This window comes from Poromitra crassiceps, assembly GCF_964638095.1.
Source record: "Poromitra crassiceps genome assembly, chromosome: 5".
NCBI classification, from domain to species: domain Eukaryota; kingdom Metazoa; phylum Chordata; class Actinopteri; order Beryciformes; family Melamphaidae; genus Poromitra; species Poromitra crassiceps.
In genome coordinates, this window is record NC_139642.1 from 50,663,045 (window position 1) to 50,679,982 (window position 16,938).

Below are 16,938 nucleotides of genomic sequence, written 5' to 3' on the forward strand. Positions count from 1 at the left end.
AATTATATATTTAGCAAAATGTTTAACAACCCTGCTGCCTGCTACAACAACAGGCTCATCAACACTTTCCCGCGTCAGCCATATGCTAGGTTCCACCTAGGCTTGTTTGTTCCACCCCCCTCAGAGCACCCAGCCAGTAAGTGTTTTGAGAAGTGACACATCATAACATATTTTTGTTCATTTGGGTACAGGATCTCAGAGTACATGGATCTGACCCCAGCAGAGGTGGTGGGCCATACCTGTTACCACTTCATCTATGTAGAAGACCTGGACAACCTCCGACAGAGCCATGAAGATTGTGAGTCTTATCCATACACACTTTGTTTTGCGAAATATATACATTTCATTGATTCACACACACGCACACACACGTTCTACAAAGGTGTCTAGACTTTGGTCAAGACACTGGTCACTGGTCTCAACAGCCTCAGCCTGTTGAGATCTGCTTCTCTCCTGTAGTGATAAGCGCCCTCTGCTGTCATCATCATGAAATGCGACACTCATGATGGGTCTCTCTCTCTCTTGTCTTTCTCCCCTCTCCTCCCCTGTTCCTGTGGTGTCTCCCATCCTCCCTGCCAACCCCAACCCCGTCCCTCTCTCTGTGGCCCAGTGCTGAGGAAGGGCCAGGTGGTGACCGGGTACTACCGTTGGCTCCAGAGGAGAGGGGGGTACCTGTGGATCCAGTCCTGTGCCACTGTCGCCATCAACCACAAAGCCCCCCACGAACGCAACGTCATCTGGGTCAACTACGTCCTGAGGTCAGCACAAGCATCCCACAGCCATGTTGGCTTCCTTAGGACTGCTGATGTGAACCTCAGTGTGTAGACGCTATATATGCATGCAGGCACCATGCTGGGTACAGAGAAGGCATGAAGGGCTGCCTGGATGATGAAATGGAATGGTAAAGAGGGGATGGGATTATAGGAAGACTCCAAAACAACATATCCACCACTGATGCCTGAAGCTTTTGAGGATAGAATCATCTGGGATGTTTTACACACACACACGCACGCACGCACGCACGCACGCACGCGCGCGCGCGCGCACGCACACACACACACACACACACACACACACACACACACACACACACACACACACACACACACACACACACACACACACACACACACATATATATATAGAGAGAGAGATTAGTGAATTTCACGTAGCCTTTATTTTTTTTATTTTTTGCAATGAGTGTTGCTTAGCTTATCATTATGCAATACACAGCAGATTCAGCACATTTGAAAGTAATTATCTCATATAAGATAACCCAGAGCATTACCAGTTTACCAGTGGATAATATTCTGATGGTCTTTTATGAGTCAATATTTTGCTGATTTTATATAAATCACATTTATTTAGTGACCCAAATTCTATTGTATTTATGTTTTATAATTCACATTTAAAGCAAAGTACCAATGGCACAAGGTAGCACTCACAAAACTTCAGGACAAAGGAGCTCTCAATTTCACCAATTTATTTGGCCATGTCACAAATAATGCCAACGTTTCGGCCTCTCGGCCTTCTTCAGGGCATGGAGGAAATGAATAATTCACATTTACTTTGCAACCTTTGTTCAATTCATATATTAAAAGAAATGTGTGAGGAAGTGGACTCTCGTTCCATGTCCCCCCCCCCATAAATGTGACAGAGCCAGACTCAAACCACATACAGTCACAGTCAAGTTAATGCTATCTATTTCATGACATTACTCTGAATTGACATCTGTAATCATACAAATGTTATGACTGAATGGTTCAAGACTTTGCAATTATGGTTTGTGTTCAAGCTGGTTTCCTGTGAACAGCTCTCCTTACTACCTTTGTTTCACGCTTTGTTCTCTTACTACAGTGCACAGACACAGCAGCACGAGCATGCACTAAATATGCTGCTCCTTTAATTGTGCTGTACACACGTACTACACACACACGTACACACACACACACACACACACACACACACACACACACACACACACACAGACACACACACACACACACACACACACACACACACACACACACACACACACACACACACAGACACACACACACACACACACACAGACACACACACACACACACACACACACACAGCAAACACACAGCAAACACAACACGCTGCATAACAAAAGTGTGCACACCGTGAGAGAGGAGTCAGACAAAGAAGAGGAGGAGGCTGAATTTCAATGCTAATTGGACTGAAGCGATATAATTACAACAAATGGATGTCAGAATTTTGGGGCTGAATGGTGTTTTAGTTAATTAGTGTTGTAATTACAAGAGCTCATTAACTTCTCCAACAGCCTCTTCCTTGTCTGAGCTTAACTATGTATGGGTGGGCTGCTGAGTGGAGGATGGTGTGTGTGTGTGTGTGTGTGTGTGTGTGTGTGTGTGTGTGTGTGTGGAGGGGGGGGGGGGTCTTGTGGGGCGGGGGCCTGCCATTCCCTGACTATTCTGCTTGTATCTGACTCAGTGTGTGTGTGTGTGTGTGTGTGTGTGTGTGTGTGTGTGTGTGTGTGTGTGTGTGTGTGTGTGTGGCAAGGGCTGTTGTTTGGAGAGTTGGGTATGTGTTTGGTGGAGGTTACGGGGATGCGAGGGAGTTTGGCTATTGGCGTCATCAGGCTGATTATATGTTGTTACCATCTCTAAGTGTTCACTCAAATCAGCACAGCAATATCGTTTTTTACAGCAGTAAGTGCTTTAAGTGGTAGATGTTCATTTGTGTATACGTACGCCTCTTCTCCCTCCCTTTCTCTTTTTCCATTTTTGAGTTTGAGTTTGAGTTTAATCATTCTGGCTTTCAATACATGATTGAATTATGCAGAATGTACACTCGAAAAAAACAACAAAAAATACACATACATTTTGCATTATTAAAATGCTAATTTTCTCTCCACCCGTCCATCCCTCCATCTATCCATCCATCCATTCATCTCTCTCTTTCTGTCTCTCTTCCTCTTTCAGTCGAACAGAGTTGCCGGACACTCCCCTGGACCTGCTGCAGCTGCCAGAGAGTGTGAGAGCGGAGCGACTCCGAGTCAGTTCCTCCCCCACCGACACCTCCTCACAGGCCCGAGGTATGACACCACACGTATCAACACCTCCCCACAACACCCCCAAACCAACAGAAACACCATACAGTATGACACCACACGTATCAACACCTCCCCACAACACCCCCAAACCAACACAAACACCATACAGTATGACACCACACGTATCAACACCTCCCCACAACACCCCCAAACCAACACAAACACCATACAGTATGACACCACACGTATCAACACCCCCAAACCAACACAAACACCATACAGTATGACACCACACGTATCAACACCTCCCCACAACACCCCCAAACCAACACAAACACCATACAGTATGACACCACACGTATCAACACCTCCCCACAACACCCCCAAACCAACACAAACACCATACAGTATGACACCACACGTATCAACACCCCCAAACCAACAGAAACATCATACAGTATGACACCACACGTATCAACACCTCCCCACAACACCCCCAAACCAACAGAAACACCATACAGTATGACACCACACGTATCAACACCTCCCCACAACACCCCCAAACCAACAGAAACATCATACAGTATGACACCACACGTATCAACACCTCCCCACAACACCCCCAAACCAACAGAAACACCATACAGTATGACACCACACGTATCAACACCTCCCCACAACACCCCCAAACCAACAGAAACACCATACAGTATGACACCACACGTATCAACACCCCCAAACCAACAGAAACATCATACAGTATGACACCACACGTATCAACACCTCCCCACAACACCCCCAAACCAACAGAAACACCATACAGTATGACACCACACGTATCAACACCCCCAAACCAACAGAAACACCATACAGTATGACACCACACGTATCAACACCTCACCACAACACCCCCAAACCAACAGAAACACCATACAGTATGACACCACACGTATCAACACCTCCCCACAACACCCCCAAACCAACACAAACACCATACAGTATGACACCACACGTATCAACACCCCCAAACCAACACAAACACCATACAGTATGACACCACACGTATCAACACCTCCCCACAACACCCCCAAACCAACACAAACACCATACAGTATGACACCACACGTATCAACACCTCCCCACAACACCCCCAAACCAACACAAACACCATACAGTATGACACCACACGTATCAACACCTCCCCACAACACCCCCAAACCAACAGAAACACCATACAGTATGACACCACACGTATCAACACCCCCAAACCAACAGAAACATCATACAGTATGACACCACACGTATCAACACCTCCCCACAACACCCCCAAACCAACAGAAACACCATACAGTATGACACCACACGTATCAACACCCCCAAACCAACAGAAACACCATACAGTATGACACCACACGTATCAACACCTCACCACAACACCCCCAAACCAACAGAAACACCATACAGTATGACACCACACGTATCAACACCTCCCCACAACACCCCCAAACCAACAGAAACACCATACAGTATGACACCACACGTATATCAACACCTCACCACAACACCCTCAAACAAAGAGAAATGCCATATGACACAACACGTATTACCACAACACAAACAGACACACCATCTCCTTACTGGGCGACTCTCCCTTCCTCCTCAGGCACGCAGCAAATGAAGAGCTCAGCGGGTAAGAGTGACCCTGACTCGAAAGGCAGGGAGACGTTCGCCACTGCCGCCGTCCAATCAGAGGACAGAAGGAAGCGCCTGCTGCGGTCCGAGCCCGAGGGTGCTCCCCCCGACAGCCGACGCAGACTGGAGGAGCTGCGTCACACCGAGGAGAGCGTGTCGGCCTCCTCCGACCTGGCCAGCGACAGCGAGGGAGAGGAGGAGGAGGAGACGGAGTGGGAGCAGGGGGGGGAGAGCGAGAGGGTGAAGCGAGAAGACGCAGCGGGGGGAGTGAAACGGGGCGGCGGAGGTGAGACCCCCAACCGAGGGGAAAGGGGGAGCCGGGTGCACAACGGCCGCGCCGTGATCCAGCAGCTGAAGAGCGTGGTGACCCCGTCTCCCCTGTCCGGCAGCCCCAGCATCAAGACTGAACACGAGGCCCTGGCCACCGGGGGGCGCTGGGGCTCTCACACGCAGACCCCCGCCCCGCACGCGGCCGCCCAGACCCAGCCCTCGCACACACACACCCCCTCCAGCAGCCTTAACGGCGACAGCCCCACCACCCCCACCCCCGTCCCCGACTCTTCCTCCAGCAGCGAAGCCCCCCCAAAGGGCCTGTTCACTCCCCCGTCCCCGGCTCTGTCCCCCGCCATGTCCGTGTCGTCCCCACTGTCCCGCGACGAGAGGCCCGTGTCGTTGGGTCGGAGCATCGGAGGGGGCGGTCCTGACTTTGAGCTGCTCCAGAGACTGGCTGCGGGCGGGGCAGCGGGGCGGGTGCTGTTCCATCCCCTGGCCCTCGGGCCGCAGGGCCCCCAGAGCCTCTACGCCCCCAGCACCATCCGCTACGCCCCGCCCGAGCTGCCCCCCTCCCACCACCACGGCGCCGGACACGCCGATGGCCTGCAGCTACGCTCGGACCACCACAAGGGGCCCCCGCCCGCCTTCTTTCCCCACCTACAGAGGCTGGCCGGCCTGCCACCCTTCAGTGGTTTCTCCCCGTCTGACAACCCGTTCTCCGGCCTGCCCTTCTGTATGAATGGACTGAGGGGCGCCGCAGGCTCCGAGGAGGACTGAGACTCAGAGGGGAGGAGGGGAGGAGAGGAGGGAAGATCAAAAATGATGAACGGAGCCGAGTGACAGAACAGAGAGAGACATTGAAAAGGGCAGCAGAGACAGAAGTGGCAGGACATTAAGCCTCTAAGGACACTACTAATTGGACAATGAGTTGAATAACTGCGATCTAAAGTGTGTGACACGTCCCTGCCACAGGGAATCATTGTGTCCGCCTATTGGGGACAAGTGACAGCGACTCTCGGAGAAAATGGGACTTGGAAACTTTTGACTGGTCGTCCCTCAAGACTGTCCCTCTCTTCAACAATAATGAACTCTGCTCTCTGTCTTTGTCTAGATGACTGTGTTGATTTATGTGTCTCTTCCACTCAGAGAAGCCATATTGTATATAGAGACAGAACCATAAATACCCTCAGCTCACATCCTCCTCACTGTCGTGTCATCCCAATTAACACAATTAACCCTAAGCCTGTAGAAAGAGATGGACACTTGTCTTTAGGAAAGAAAATGACTGAAAATTGGGAAAAGATTTTTTATTATTATTGCAGTATTACAAATCATCTCTTACACTGGGTTCAATGTAAGACTTTTCTCATGAGGTTTCCCTTGAAATAGTTGGGGACAACTATTGTTTTTATACTGAAATGGGAGACACAAAATAATGAATAAAAAAAAATCAAAGTATTCATCGTTCAGCCATACTTAAAGCACACTATTGAAGACAAAAAATATGACTAATGTAGTCCCAGACATTCCATTATCTATAGGGGAAGAAAATGCAATGCAGAGAGAACGCTATTTCTATTGTTTGTCTTCTGATGATAGAAAGCTCATTTGTTTAATTGAGTATTAATTATAGTATAGCTGTATGATGCTGCGATTGTGTTTGTGTACGAAAGCCATATTCCCTTTTTTCCCTTTTAATTGTTTGAAGTTTTTATTGCTTTTTGATTTTGTTTACCACACATGAAATGTTTAAAAAAAGAGAGTGTCTAGATAGGCAATATAACATTATATATGTTTTCTTGGATGCACAGTCTCATCCGAATACTTTTTTGTTTTTAATTGTTTAAAAATATTTCTGCAAAATGTTTTTAGGAGGGAAAGGATGTTGGGAAAGTGATTGTGATCATTTAAACCTAAACCTGTGTTTGTCCGAGCACTTAATATGAAATATGAAAGCACTTCATCACTTAATGCTCTCTGTGTGATACTGTTAAACAGCGTAATAATATCACAGTCTGACCACGGCGTCGTCGGGAAAATGGCCATTTTAAAAAGGCTCATTTTGACAGGCGGGTGTGTGGTAAATAAACAGACCACGCTCCACATGTGGTCATTAAAAGAAGACCATGAGAGGTCAATAAAGATAAACTGGAACCCGAGTCTTTCTGATATTGGTTTCAATTCAATTCAGTCAATTCTGAAAGGAAGCTCTAAATTGAAAACTGGAAATAAAAAACACTTTAATTTCTGTTCTACTATGATTGATCAGAATATTTCATCTCAGGACTGATTTTTTCTTAAGTATGAAACAATTTTTATATGATTAATACAAATCATAACTGTTTTTTAATTACTGCTCAGAATATTTTCTGAATTGAAATCACCACATATGACAATGACAATTTGGTCAAATTAAAACAAATGACAGTTTCATTCCAAAATGAGATCCTAAAGAATTCGACTCCTATTTTGACAAAACAATCCGCAGCATGAAAGTAAAAGTCACTATTGAAAATAAGTGAGATTATTTACAGTCTTGACCCCTTTACTTGCTAAATTGATTTCAGAGGATGTCATCATCTATGGTTTGAATGTAAAATACATTATGCAGCATTCTGGAATGAAGCTCTTCAAATGGAGCAGAAAAATCATACTATCAGTCATCAAAATGACTGTCTAATGCCGTACACTGTAATGTAGGTTTGTAAGAGTTTCTCCCAAATTGAGATTATGAGTTGTTTTCTGATCTGAGGGATCAGTTTGTCGGGAAAATGTCTGATCTCTGAAGAAGAATAAAAAAAACATTTCTAACTGTATGGATACACACCCGTACAGCTGTAACGTATGACGATGTGTATGCACATGCATTCTTGGGAGTATGTGTGTATGTGAGTGAGTGTGTGAGTGAGTGTGTGTGTGTGTGTGTGTGTGTGTGTGTGTGTGTGTGTGTGTGTGTGCGTGTGTGTGCGCGCGTGTATGTGTATGTGTGTGTGTGTGTACTTGTGTTTTTGTTTTGTTTAAATAGCTAACCCCTTGCCCATCACTGTGAATCTAACTGTATTCTCCCATCTTTGTGAATACTCCATCCACTTCTGATCTTCAAATAAAAATGAACAAATGTAAAAAGAAAAACAGTGATACAGATGATAACAATAAAATATTCCAGTAGAGGAGCACAACTATAAGTTTCCTAGTTTCTTTTTGCTTCTTTGACGTGCCGTGTATGAAATAATTTCACGTGGACATCACCTGACAATGAATAACTAATTTTGCACACGAGTGATGGTATGATTATTTTTTATAGGCTACATGATCAAATTAATATTTCACATGAGTCAAATGTATCAGTTGAGACACTTCTGTTGAAATAAACAGGTTTACTATGGCTTACACTCACATAGATATAGCCGTACTATCAGTTATCAATATGCTTCACAGTTCAGACGCTTAACAGACATTACCATAGAGAGCAATCTATGAGACTAACAGAAAGTAAATAAATGAGAATAAATAAATTAAAATAAATAAATAAATTGTCTGTTGGATGAACACAGACTGGAGTTGGACAATAAATGGGTTTTCAAAATGAAGACAAAAGCATGAGTGTGTCTGTGTGTGTGTTTGTGTGTGTGTGTGTGTGTGTGTGTGTGTGTGTGTGTGTGTGTGTGTGTGTGTGTGTGTGTGTGTGTGTGTGTGCTTGTAGAGGGAGGTTGGCTCACTTACATGTATGAGGAGAGACTATAGGTGTGTGTGTGTGTGTGTGTGTGTGTGTGTGTGTGTATGTGTGCGTGTGTGTGCGCGCGCCCTATAGGTGTGTGTGTGTGCGTGTATGCGCGCGTCCTATAGGTGTGTGTGTGTGTGTGTGCGCTCGTGCGGCGCGCGTGCGAGCCCGTGTGCTTGTGTGTACATGGGTGCTTTGCATGTGTGCGTCTCCATGCATTTGAGAGTGTGTGTTGTCTGAAGGAGCCCCAGGGAGGGGCTCTGACATTGAAGACGGGTTAAATCCTGTTTTACATTCAAGTGGCAGGCCCTAGTTCATTAGAGTGAGGATCATTCCTCCTCAAGACCAAAGGAAGCGCATACTAAACAAGAGCAGTTGTTGGGGAGAAAACGCCATTGTACGTGCAAAACCCCTATGTACTGTATGAGAGGGTGTGTTTTGTCTTTATCTCATTTCTTCCCAAGGACTACTGCTGCTGATAGCCTTTATGTAGCCAGAGTACAGGTGTGGCTCGTGCAGCAGAGATAGATGTGCACTGTGTGTGTGTGTGTGTGTGTGTGTGTGTGTGTGTGTGTGTGTGTGTGTGTGTGTGTGTGTGCTATGGCGTCCCTCCTCACTGTCTTCTCCTCAGCCTGTCATTGAGTCACCCATACGCTCCTCTCTGTCAGTGACTTTGACGGCTTATCTTGCCCCCTGAATTGGAGTCGCGCTCCCGGGGGAAATACCTTAGCACATGTAAATGCGTTTGAAAGAGTCAAAATATGGGCAGGAATAATGGAGAGAGGGATGAAGGAGGGAGACTCCCGGACAGCTTCCCCCGACGAGGCCTACTGCACCTCCATCTTCCTCTCATCCATCCATCCGTCCGTCCTACACTTCTTCTCTGCTAGTCTTTCCACCTTTCTCCCCTGCTTCCCTCACATTGGCTCCTCGACACGTTTCTCTCTCTCTGTGCATCCTCCCTTCGCCTTCGCTTCCCAGCGAGGCGAAGGCCAACCCATACTCATGGGGGTTTTCAAGGCATCTCAAGGAATCCTTTGATCCGTACGCATGGCATTTAACACCTGAGAGCAGATGAGCGATCTGTTCAGAGAAGAAGCAGAGGTTATGGCTCGTGCTCTCGGCTAGAGGCTATTACATGTGAGGCCGGGCCGGACCTGCACATGGAGCCAGCCAGGGGTCCGGGGCTGAGCTGGGTGTAAGCTGGGAGCTGTGGCTGTGTAGCAGCTCGGGGTCTGGGGGTCTGGGAGGGGTGGTGGGGGGGGAGATGGTGTTTGTCAGTGAGGGTGCGTCTCCTGCCTCTGGACGCCCTGCCCTTTAGATGCGCCAGCCAGGCCTCATGAGCCTCCTGCATGCCAAACAGACCTGTGCAGTCAGATGCAGCCGCGGAGGAGGAGGAGGGAGGAGAAGCCAACGTGAGGAGTCCAGCAAGAAAAAGGACTTGAGGGCGAAAAGGGTAGAAGAGGATCTGAGGGAGGGAGAGAGAGAGAGAGAGAGAGAGAGAGAGAGAGAGAGCAGGGAGGAAAGAGGCTGGAGGGGAGAGGAGAGGAGGGGTAAGGGGGGTGTACTGGTCACACTGCAGCACCCATCCAGACACACCCTGCATGTGAAACACAACTGCACTGAAACGCCCCCGGAATCAACGAGAGAGCTGGGTGGAGAGGGGGATGAGAGAAGGAGAGAGAGAGGGAGGGTGAGAGAGGAGGGAGGGAGAGATGGAGGGGGTGAGTCTGAGGTGAGTCTCAACAGCAACACTGTGTGTCGATGGCGAAGAGATACCAGAGACCTCCGCCCTCACCCAGTCAGCGATAGTTATCGCAGACAAAGCCCCCCCATCACCACCACAAAACAAAGCCCCCCCTCCCCCCCACACACACAAACACACACACACTGCTCAAGAGCTCAGTTCACATATTCACATTTCCACAGGCTCACCATGAGTGTGTATATATATATATATATATATGCATGTATGTATATGTATGCATGTGTGCACATCTGTGGATGTCTGCAACACGCCCGTTAACTCCTACTGTCTGTAGGGGGAATGACTGCTGACTGACACTGCTAACACATTAGCCTATCATGTGCCTGATTTGCGTCATTCAAATATTATGACAATGTCTCGCAAGATATTGCATCAGCCCACCTTTTGATGAGAACTGTCCATCTAAACAGGGGTATTAACAAAGAAAGCACGCTGCAGCCTGGCTTTGGAACTGTGTTTCAGTATTCATCTAGTTTTATTATGTACAGCAGCAGGGTGCACTGAAAGTGATGCACACACGCAAGTAAGAACCCAAGATCCCACAAAAACTCACACAAACTCCATACTATCCACCTACACTCTGCTATATGTCCATTACAACAGCAAGTATTACACCATTATTACAATGATCACCAGATTCATTCAAAACATAAAAAGCATCAGGGTTACATTTAGGTACATGTGTAACCACAAAACCAGAGAAAAATATAACACAGAAAAAGCGACTACATTTTTTCTGAAAAATATTCGTTGTTGCCAAAATTCTAGGCCTTGTATAATGATAAAGAAATTACAAAGTCAAAAGTGCTATTGCCCTTTCAAAAAGTTTATTTCACAGGATAACTTCAACATCTGGGAGAATAAATTGTAAGATGCCCTCAGGGATTTGCAATACAAAGAGACTTTGACACTGACCTGAAACATGCACATAATGTATGTCCATTCTTTCAAGATCACACAACACCAGCTTGATTTATTCCCAGAATTCGATGAAGGATTCAAGTAGTCAATCATAGTTAACTGCATTGAACATAACTATAAAATAATGTCATTTAAATAGCATACAAATGATTACATACAGTGCAGTGAAAAGTAAACTTGAAAAAAAATATGATGAATCTTTGGAGGCACTGTGTGCGCGCGTGAGTGTCAGAATGCCATACTAGAAAAAATTAAAATAAATATAGTTTTTTTTACAGATTGTTTGAGATTGTGATAGTGTTTAGCAGTTCAGAAAATATCAGATTATGATGAGAGATGTTACAAAAAAACAGCAGATTCATTCACCACAAAGTGAAGGCAACTATCAAAATATTAGACAAGAATTTTCAGGATTTTCCAAAAAGTAATTCTTATCCTTTATAATAATATTCTTCACATCAAAATATACCAATGGATAATAGGTTGGTATTTAGATGAACCTAAGATAGGCGCACGCACACACACACACACGCGCACACATACGCACAGACACACAGACACAGACACAGACACACACAGACACAGACACACAGACACACAGACACACACACACACACACACAGTAAGCATGGTTGCACAGGCGCGCACACACACACAGTCTCCTCTCCATCCCTGGAAGAACTCTACTTCTGGCCTTTGTTGTTACTGTGTTCGCGTCTCTCCCGACACTCCTGGCACTCTTCGTCATCCTCCTCGTCGTCTTCGTCGTGGATGATCTCCACCTCCAGCCGGCCGATGTAGAGAGATACCGCACACAGCCAGAAGAGGGCGACGCTGGCCACCACAGCTCCATGGAGCAGTATTGTCGGCAGGGACAGCAGCATCAGCCTCCGCAAGGTAAAGAGGCTTACGAGGTACGAGGCCCCACCAAACGACACACACACACCGCCCAGGAGGAAGAAGGCTGGGGGAGAAGGCAGTGACATGTTAGCACTGTGAGGCCCCACCAAACGACACACACACAATGCCCAGGAGGAAGAAGGCTGGGGGAGAAGGCAGTGACATGACATGTTAGCACTGTGAGGCCCCACCAAACGACACACACACAATGCCCAGGAGGAAGAAGGCTGGGGGAGAAGGCAGTGACATGTTAGCACTGTGAGGCCCCACCAAACGACACACACACACCGCCCAGGAGGAAGAAGGCTGGGGGAGAAGGCAGTGACTCACATGTTAGCACTGTGGAGAGACTGCTAGCTTCTGCAAAACTCACATCAAGTAACTGTGCAGTGATTTGGTATTGATTCAGGTCAGGGCCACACTTTCTCTTAATGGTTTGTGTGAAATAAAGGATCAAATTGAATGTTTTAAATTCAACAAAAAGGATTTAAAAAGAACAAAAGGATATATTTGAGCCAATAGAGTTTAAACACTAGTCTCTACAGGTGGGCCCGTAATTAAGGTGAAGCATCTTCCATGGTGGCAGTGCATGCTGGGAATATGTTTCTCTGATAACTAATGCTAACCTCTTGGTCTTTATTCAAATATAGTAACAGAATCAGAATCAGAATCACTTTTATTGCCACAGTATGCAAGTTACATACGAGGAATTTGTCTTAGTGTCTGTATGCAGCGTAGCGGTCACATCAATATACAGAGATAAGAAGTAGGAAGATAACTAAAGACAATCACAAAGTTGCAAGTGCAATCAAATCGAGCAAATATATACAATATGTACATGAGTGATGAAGTGTTCTGTGGATGATAAATATGAATTTACGTTGGATTTACATGAGATTTACAGACTGAGTTAAATAGACGTTAAATAGGCAGTGGATTTACATGAATTTACAGTCGGAGTTAAATAAGAGTTTACATTGAATGTACATGAAGGCTAAGTTAAATAGGCATTAAATGTGCAGGGAATTTACATGGATTTACAGTCCCAGTTAGACACTGAGGCATTAAATTAGATATGAGTTCCAGTTTTATGGGGGGGGGGGAGTTCAGTTGAGTTTAGGAGGAAGTAGTGAGTTTGTGTGTGTGGGGGGGTTGTTGGTGAGGTCCTTGGCGGAAGGGGTTTCCGGGTCTTGTTGGTGAGGCTGATGGCGGTTGGGAAGAAGCTGGTCTTGTCCCAAGAAGCTGATTCTGTTACTATATTTGAATAAAGACCAAGAGGTTAGCATTAGTTATCAGAGAAACATATTCCCAGCATGCACTGCCACCATGGAAGATGGTGGTTCTGGTCTTGGCAGACCTCAGTCTCTTGCCGTGGAGGAGTGTCTTAAAGAGTTTGTGGCCAGGGTGGGAGGGGTCAGCCATGATCTTGTGAGACCGCTTCAGTGTCCTGGCTGCATGCAGGTCCTGGAGGGATGGCAGGTTGCATCCGATTATCTTCTCAGCGCAGCGGATGATGCGCTGAAGTCTGATGATGTCTTTGAGAGTGGCAGCAGCATACCAGACGGTGATGGAGGAGGTGAGGATGGACTCAACGATGGAGGTGTAGAAGTGCACGTAGTATAGAAGTAGTATAGAATATTTCAGGATTCCCACAGTCACTTGGACATCAAATTCAAGGACTTTCTACTTTCAAGGACTCAAAATTGGCATATTTTGTAGTGAGACAAGACATTAGTCGAATTTCATAGAGGCCCAATTTTTTTTACTCATGATCTTGTCAAGTCATGGTGAGATTAATTGTAAGACCAGTGCTCAGGACAGAGAGCTGGGCTATGTTGATGCTTTTAGGTGCTCTATTTGAATCTTTTCAAGGACACCCAATCTTTTTCCAAAAACTTTGAAAGCCTTGTTTTCCTCAAATCCCCACACAAAACCCTGTGTATTGTTATGTCTGAATCACAAGCCTACGTGCTCTACGGCACTATAGCTTAGGCTAGGCTAGCAGCCCCCCTGTACATGACTTTAAATGCTGAGAGCCGGTACGTACCATATCCTGCTTCTCGTCCCACATCACTCTGGACAAAGGCGATGACTCCGACCCCCGTCGCCAGCAGACCGTTCCTGAACCATGACAGGAACCCTGCAATATAGACGGTGTTAACTTGACAACATAAACATTCTAAATTGAACCCCAGCTCACTTTCTGTTGCAGTGTTTGCTTGTACAAGAGGACAGGACTGACAATTCCGTGAAAACTGTATCTACAGTCACTAATGAACAGGGTGGAGAGCTAGAATCAATCACAGTGTGTACATGTATACATACATCATCTAATTATTGCCCTTACTCTCTTATGCATTAGTGCAATTGGACACGCTTATTTAAAACAACTCTGTTTATTGACGTTTTCGTGTGATCTTGGATAGTATTTTTTATTTTCCAGATTTTTCTACCCAATTGTACTTTGTCAATTCCCCCTGTTGTCCCGGTCGTTGACCCACCCCCTCTGCCGATCTGGGGAGAGCCGTAGACTAGCACCTGCTTCCTCTGATAGATATACAGTCGCCAGCCGCTTCTTTACACCTGACAGCGAGGGGTTTCACCGGCACTACGTAGCGCGTGGGAGGATCATGCTATTCCCCCCAGTTCCCCTGCTCCAAACAGGCCAGAGGAGGCACTAGTGCAGTGACCAGGACATACACACCCCACTGGCTTCCCACCCGCAGACACGGCCAATTGTGTCTGTCGGAACGTCTGACCAAACCGGAAGTACCGAATGATCTTGGATAGACCCTCCCTTATTGATCTCAAACAGCTGCCCCAGTGACTTTCCAGAAAGTTTTACAATTCTGAGACATTAAACTTGTTAAGGTTGGATATAAATAAAGACAGCTGTAAGCACTATAAATCACCACATTTCTGGGATGTTATGCGGCACACTTTGAAGCTCATGAAAATGCTAATCACTAATCAGCAGGCGTACTTAGATGATAGCGTGTGCATGTCCAGGTAACTCTCCAATATGAGGCCAGTGTTGCAGCACACCACATTCTGATAACAGACAACATGAATGAGATAAAGATTAAAATTGACTGGTCCTGATGATAGGATGACTTTCCTACTCCAGTCAGAACAACAGTCACTTAAATATTGTCTTAACAACAAGTACCTCAAGTCAGCCTTTCCCGAATGAATGATATCGCCTACCCTCTCTACCCACTACTGCTCTAACAACAACAACAACAACCCTCCGGTATCTCTCCTCTCCCAGCATTCCACTCTCTTATTTTCATTCTATGACCAAAGGAATATTACAAAGGCTCTAAGTAACATAAAGCCTCTGCCTAACTGAATGTATACTGTTGCTCAATGTAAACTGTCAGCTAAATTCTCAAACATAATAAACATGTACTGTAGGGAAATTCCAAGGAAGTGGATCTCGTTTAGTCGCCACCTAAGTGAATTCCTCACTGTCATGTAGTCAAGTTACCTGTTTCATGTGACTTCCTCAGCATCTGCAAACATAAGAGGAAAACAATCAGGACATCATGATTCGTTTCGTTTTCGTTGATTTAGTATCATTGTTTCCTGTTGAAAGAGATTTGTCTCGACCATAACATATTAGAAATGATTAGTGTGCCTGTGATACTGGACAGTGAATGTTTATACTACTCTGTGGATTAAATCTCTAACGCTAATTTCATAGAATTTTCGGTGCTGATCAAGTTTGGCTGTGATAGACCTGTGCTGTAACCTCTCTTCTAAAACATATTAAGACTGTAGTTGTATTTCGTAAGGGGAGACATGAAGCGAAAGCAATAACTTTTTGATATTTGATATTAGGCAATTGGTTTAAAAAGGCCTGGATGTATTTTCCCTCTAGGACTCAACCTACCAAGGCGTCCGCCTTATCGAGGTCTGACAGCTGGTAGTGCTGCTGCTCCGGCCCCCGGCTCTTGCCCCACTGTCCCGGCTTCTCCAGTCGGAGCCGGGCCGAGCCGTGCAGCCTCCTGGCCGGCTGGGGGACGAGCTTCACCACCCGGGCGAACTGCCACGCCGCCTGCGGCAGCTGCCTTCTCATCAACAGACTGAAGAAAGCCATCACATCACGGTACAGACAGAGCACAACACGACCTCTGCCCTGTCAACTTTCACATCATGGCAAACGACAACCCGGAAGAGTAGAGGGCGGGCTCTTGTCGCGGTGAAAAGGGACCAAGATTGCAGCAGCGCCACCCTGCGACTAGTGCCGAGGAGTACCTCTGTACGATCAATAATCCCCAAACCCCCCAAATGTACGATAATTTCATCATTGTGTGACACTCAGTCGAATCCTACGTCTATCGCTCTTTGCAGCCAATACATGCTTGATCGTGAGGCACGTGGCGTGAACGTGAGTCATGATTGGTTGGGAGGGAGAAGAAAATAGAACCTGGCACGGCGCGTGCAACCTGAAAACCATAAACACAGACAGTCACAGTAGGCGCGCGTCACAGAGCAGAATGCGGGAAGATAAGGGGCGAGTCTTGTAAACTATCAAATAAAACAAAGAAAATGAGTGGTGCCGACCAGGAGGAACATGACGACAGGGGAGAGCCGGGAGGGGAGCCGCCTGGACAG

At 46.3% G+C, this 16,938-nt stretch overlaps 2 protein-coding genes across 2 annotated transcripts in view; one reads left to right on the forward strand and one right to left on the reverse strand.

The window, feature by feature from the left end:
• Positions 1–5,785, forward strand: part of npas1 (neuronal PAS domain protein 1) — a gene marked incomplete at both ends in the record, with an annotated part of 45,942 nt that extends 40,157 nt beyond the window's left edge. The window contains 4 exons of the mRNA XM_083636964.1: positions 192–298; positions 611–758; positions 2,973–3,085; positions 4,707–5,785. Coding sequence (XP_083493090.1) covers positions 192–298; positions 611–758; positions 2,973–3,085; positions 4,707–5,785 — 1,447 coding nt within the window. The remainder of the gene's footprint in view (positions 1–191; positions 299–610; positions 759–2,972; positions 3,086–4,706) is intronic.
• Positions 5,786–10,975: 5,190 nt separating this feature from the next.
• Positions 10,976–16,471, reverse strand: tmem160 (transmembrane protein 160). The gene is made up of 4 exons (XM_083637488.1): positions 16,214–16,471; positions 15,809–15,833; positions 14,366–14,458; positions 10,976–12,382 (listed from the first exon to the last, which is right to left on the reverse strand). Exons 1-4 carry the CDS (start codon positions 16,418–16,420, stop codon positions 12,102–12,104), a joined length of 606 nt encoding a protein of 201 aa, XP_083493614.1. The 5' UTR covers positions 16,421–16,471; the 3' UTR covers positions 10,976–12,101.
• Positions 16,472–16,938: the final 467 nt, after the last annotated feature.

Bases quoted from the DNA above. Each gene is read 5' to 3' on its own strand.
- tmem160 (XM_083637488.1), bottom strand. From the start codon at position 16,420: ATGGCTTTCTTCAGTCTGTTGATGAGAAGGCAGCTGCCGCAGGCGGCG. The intron at 14,459-15,808 runs GTAACTTGACTA...TCTATATTGCAG, and splicing joins GAGGAAGTCACATGAAACAG to GGTTCCTGTCATGGTTCAGG. The intron at 12,383-14,365 runs GTACGTACCGGC...CTTCTCCCCCAG, and splicing joins GGGACGAGAAGCAGGATATG to CCTTCTTCCTCCTGGGCGGT.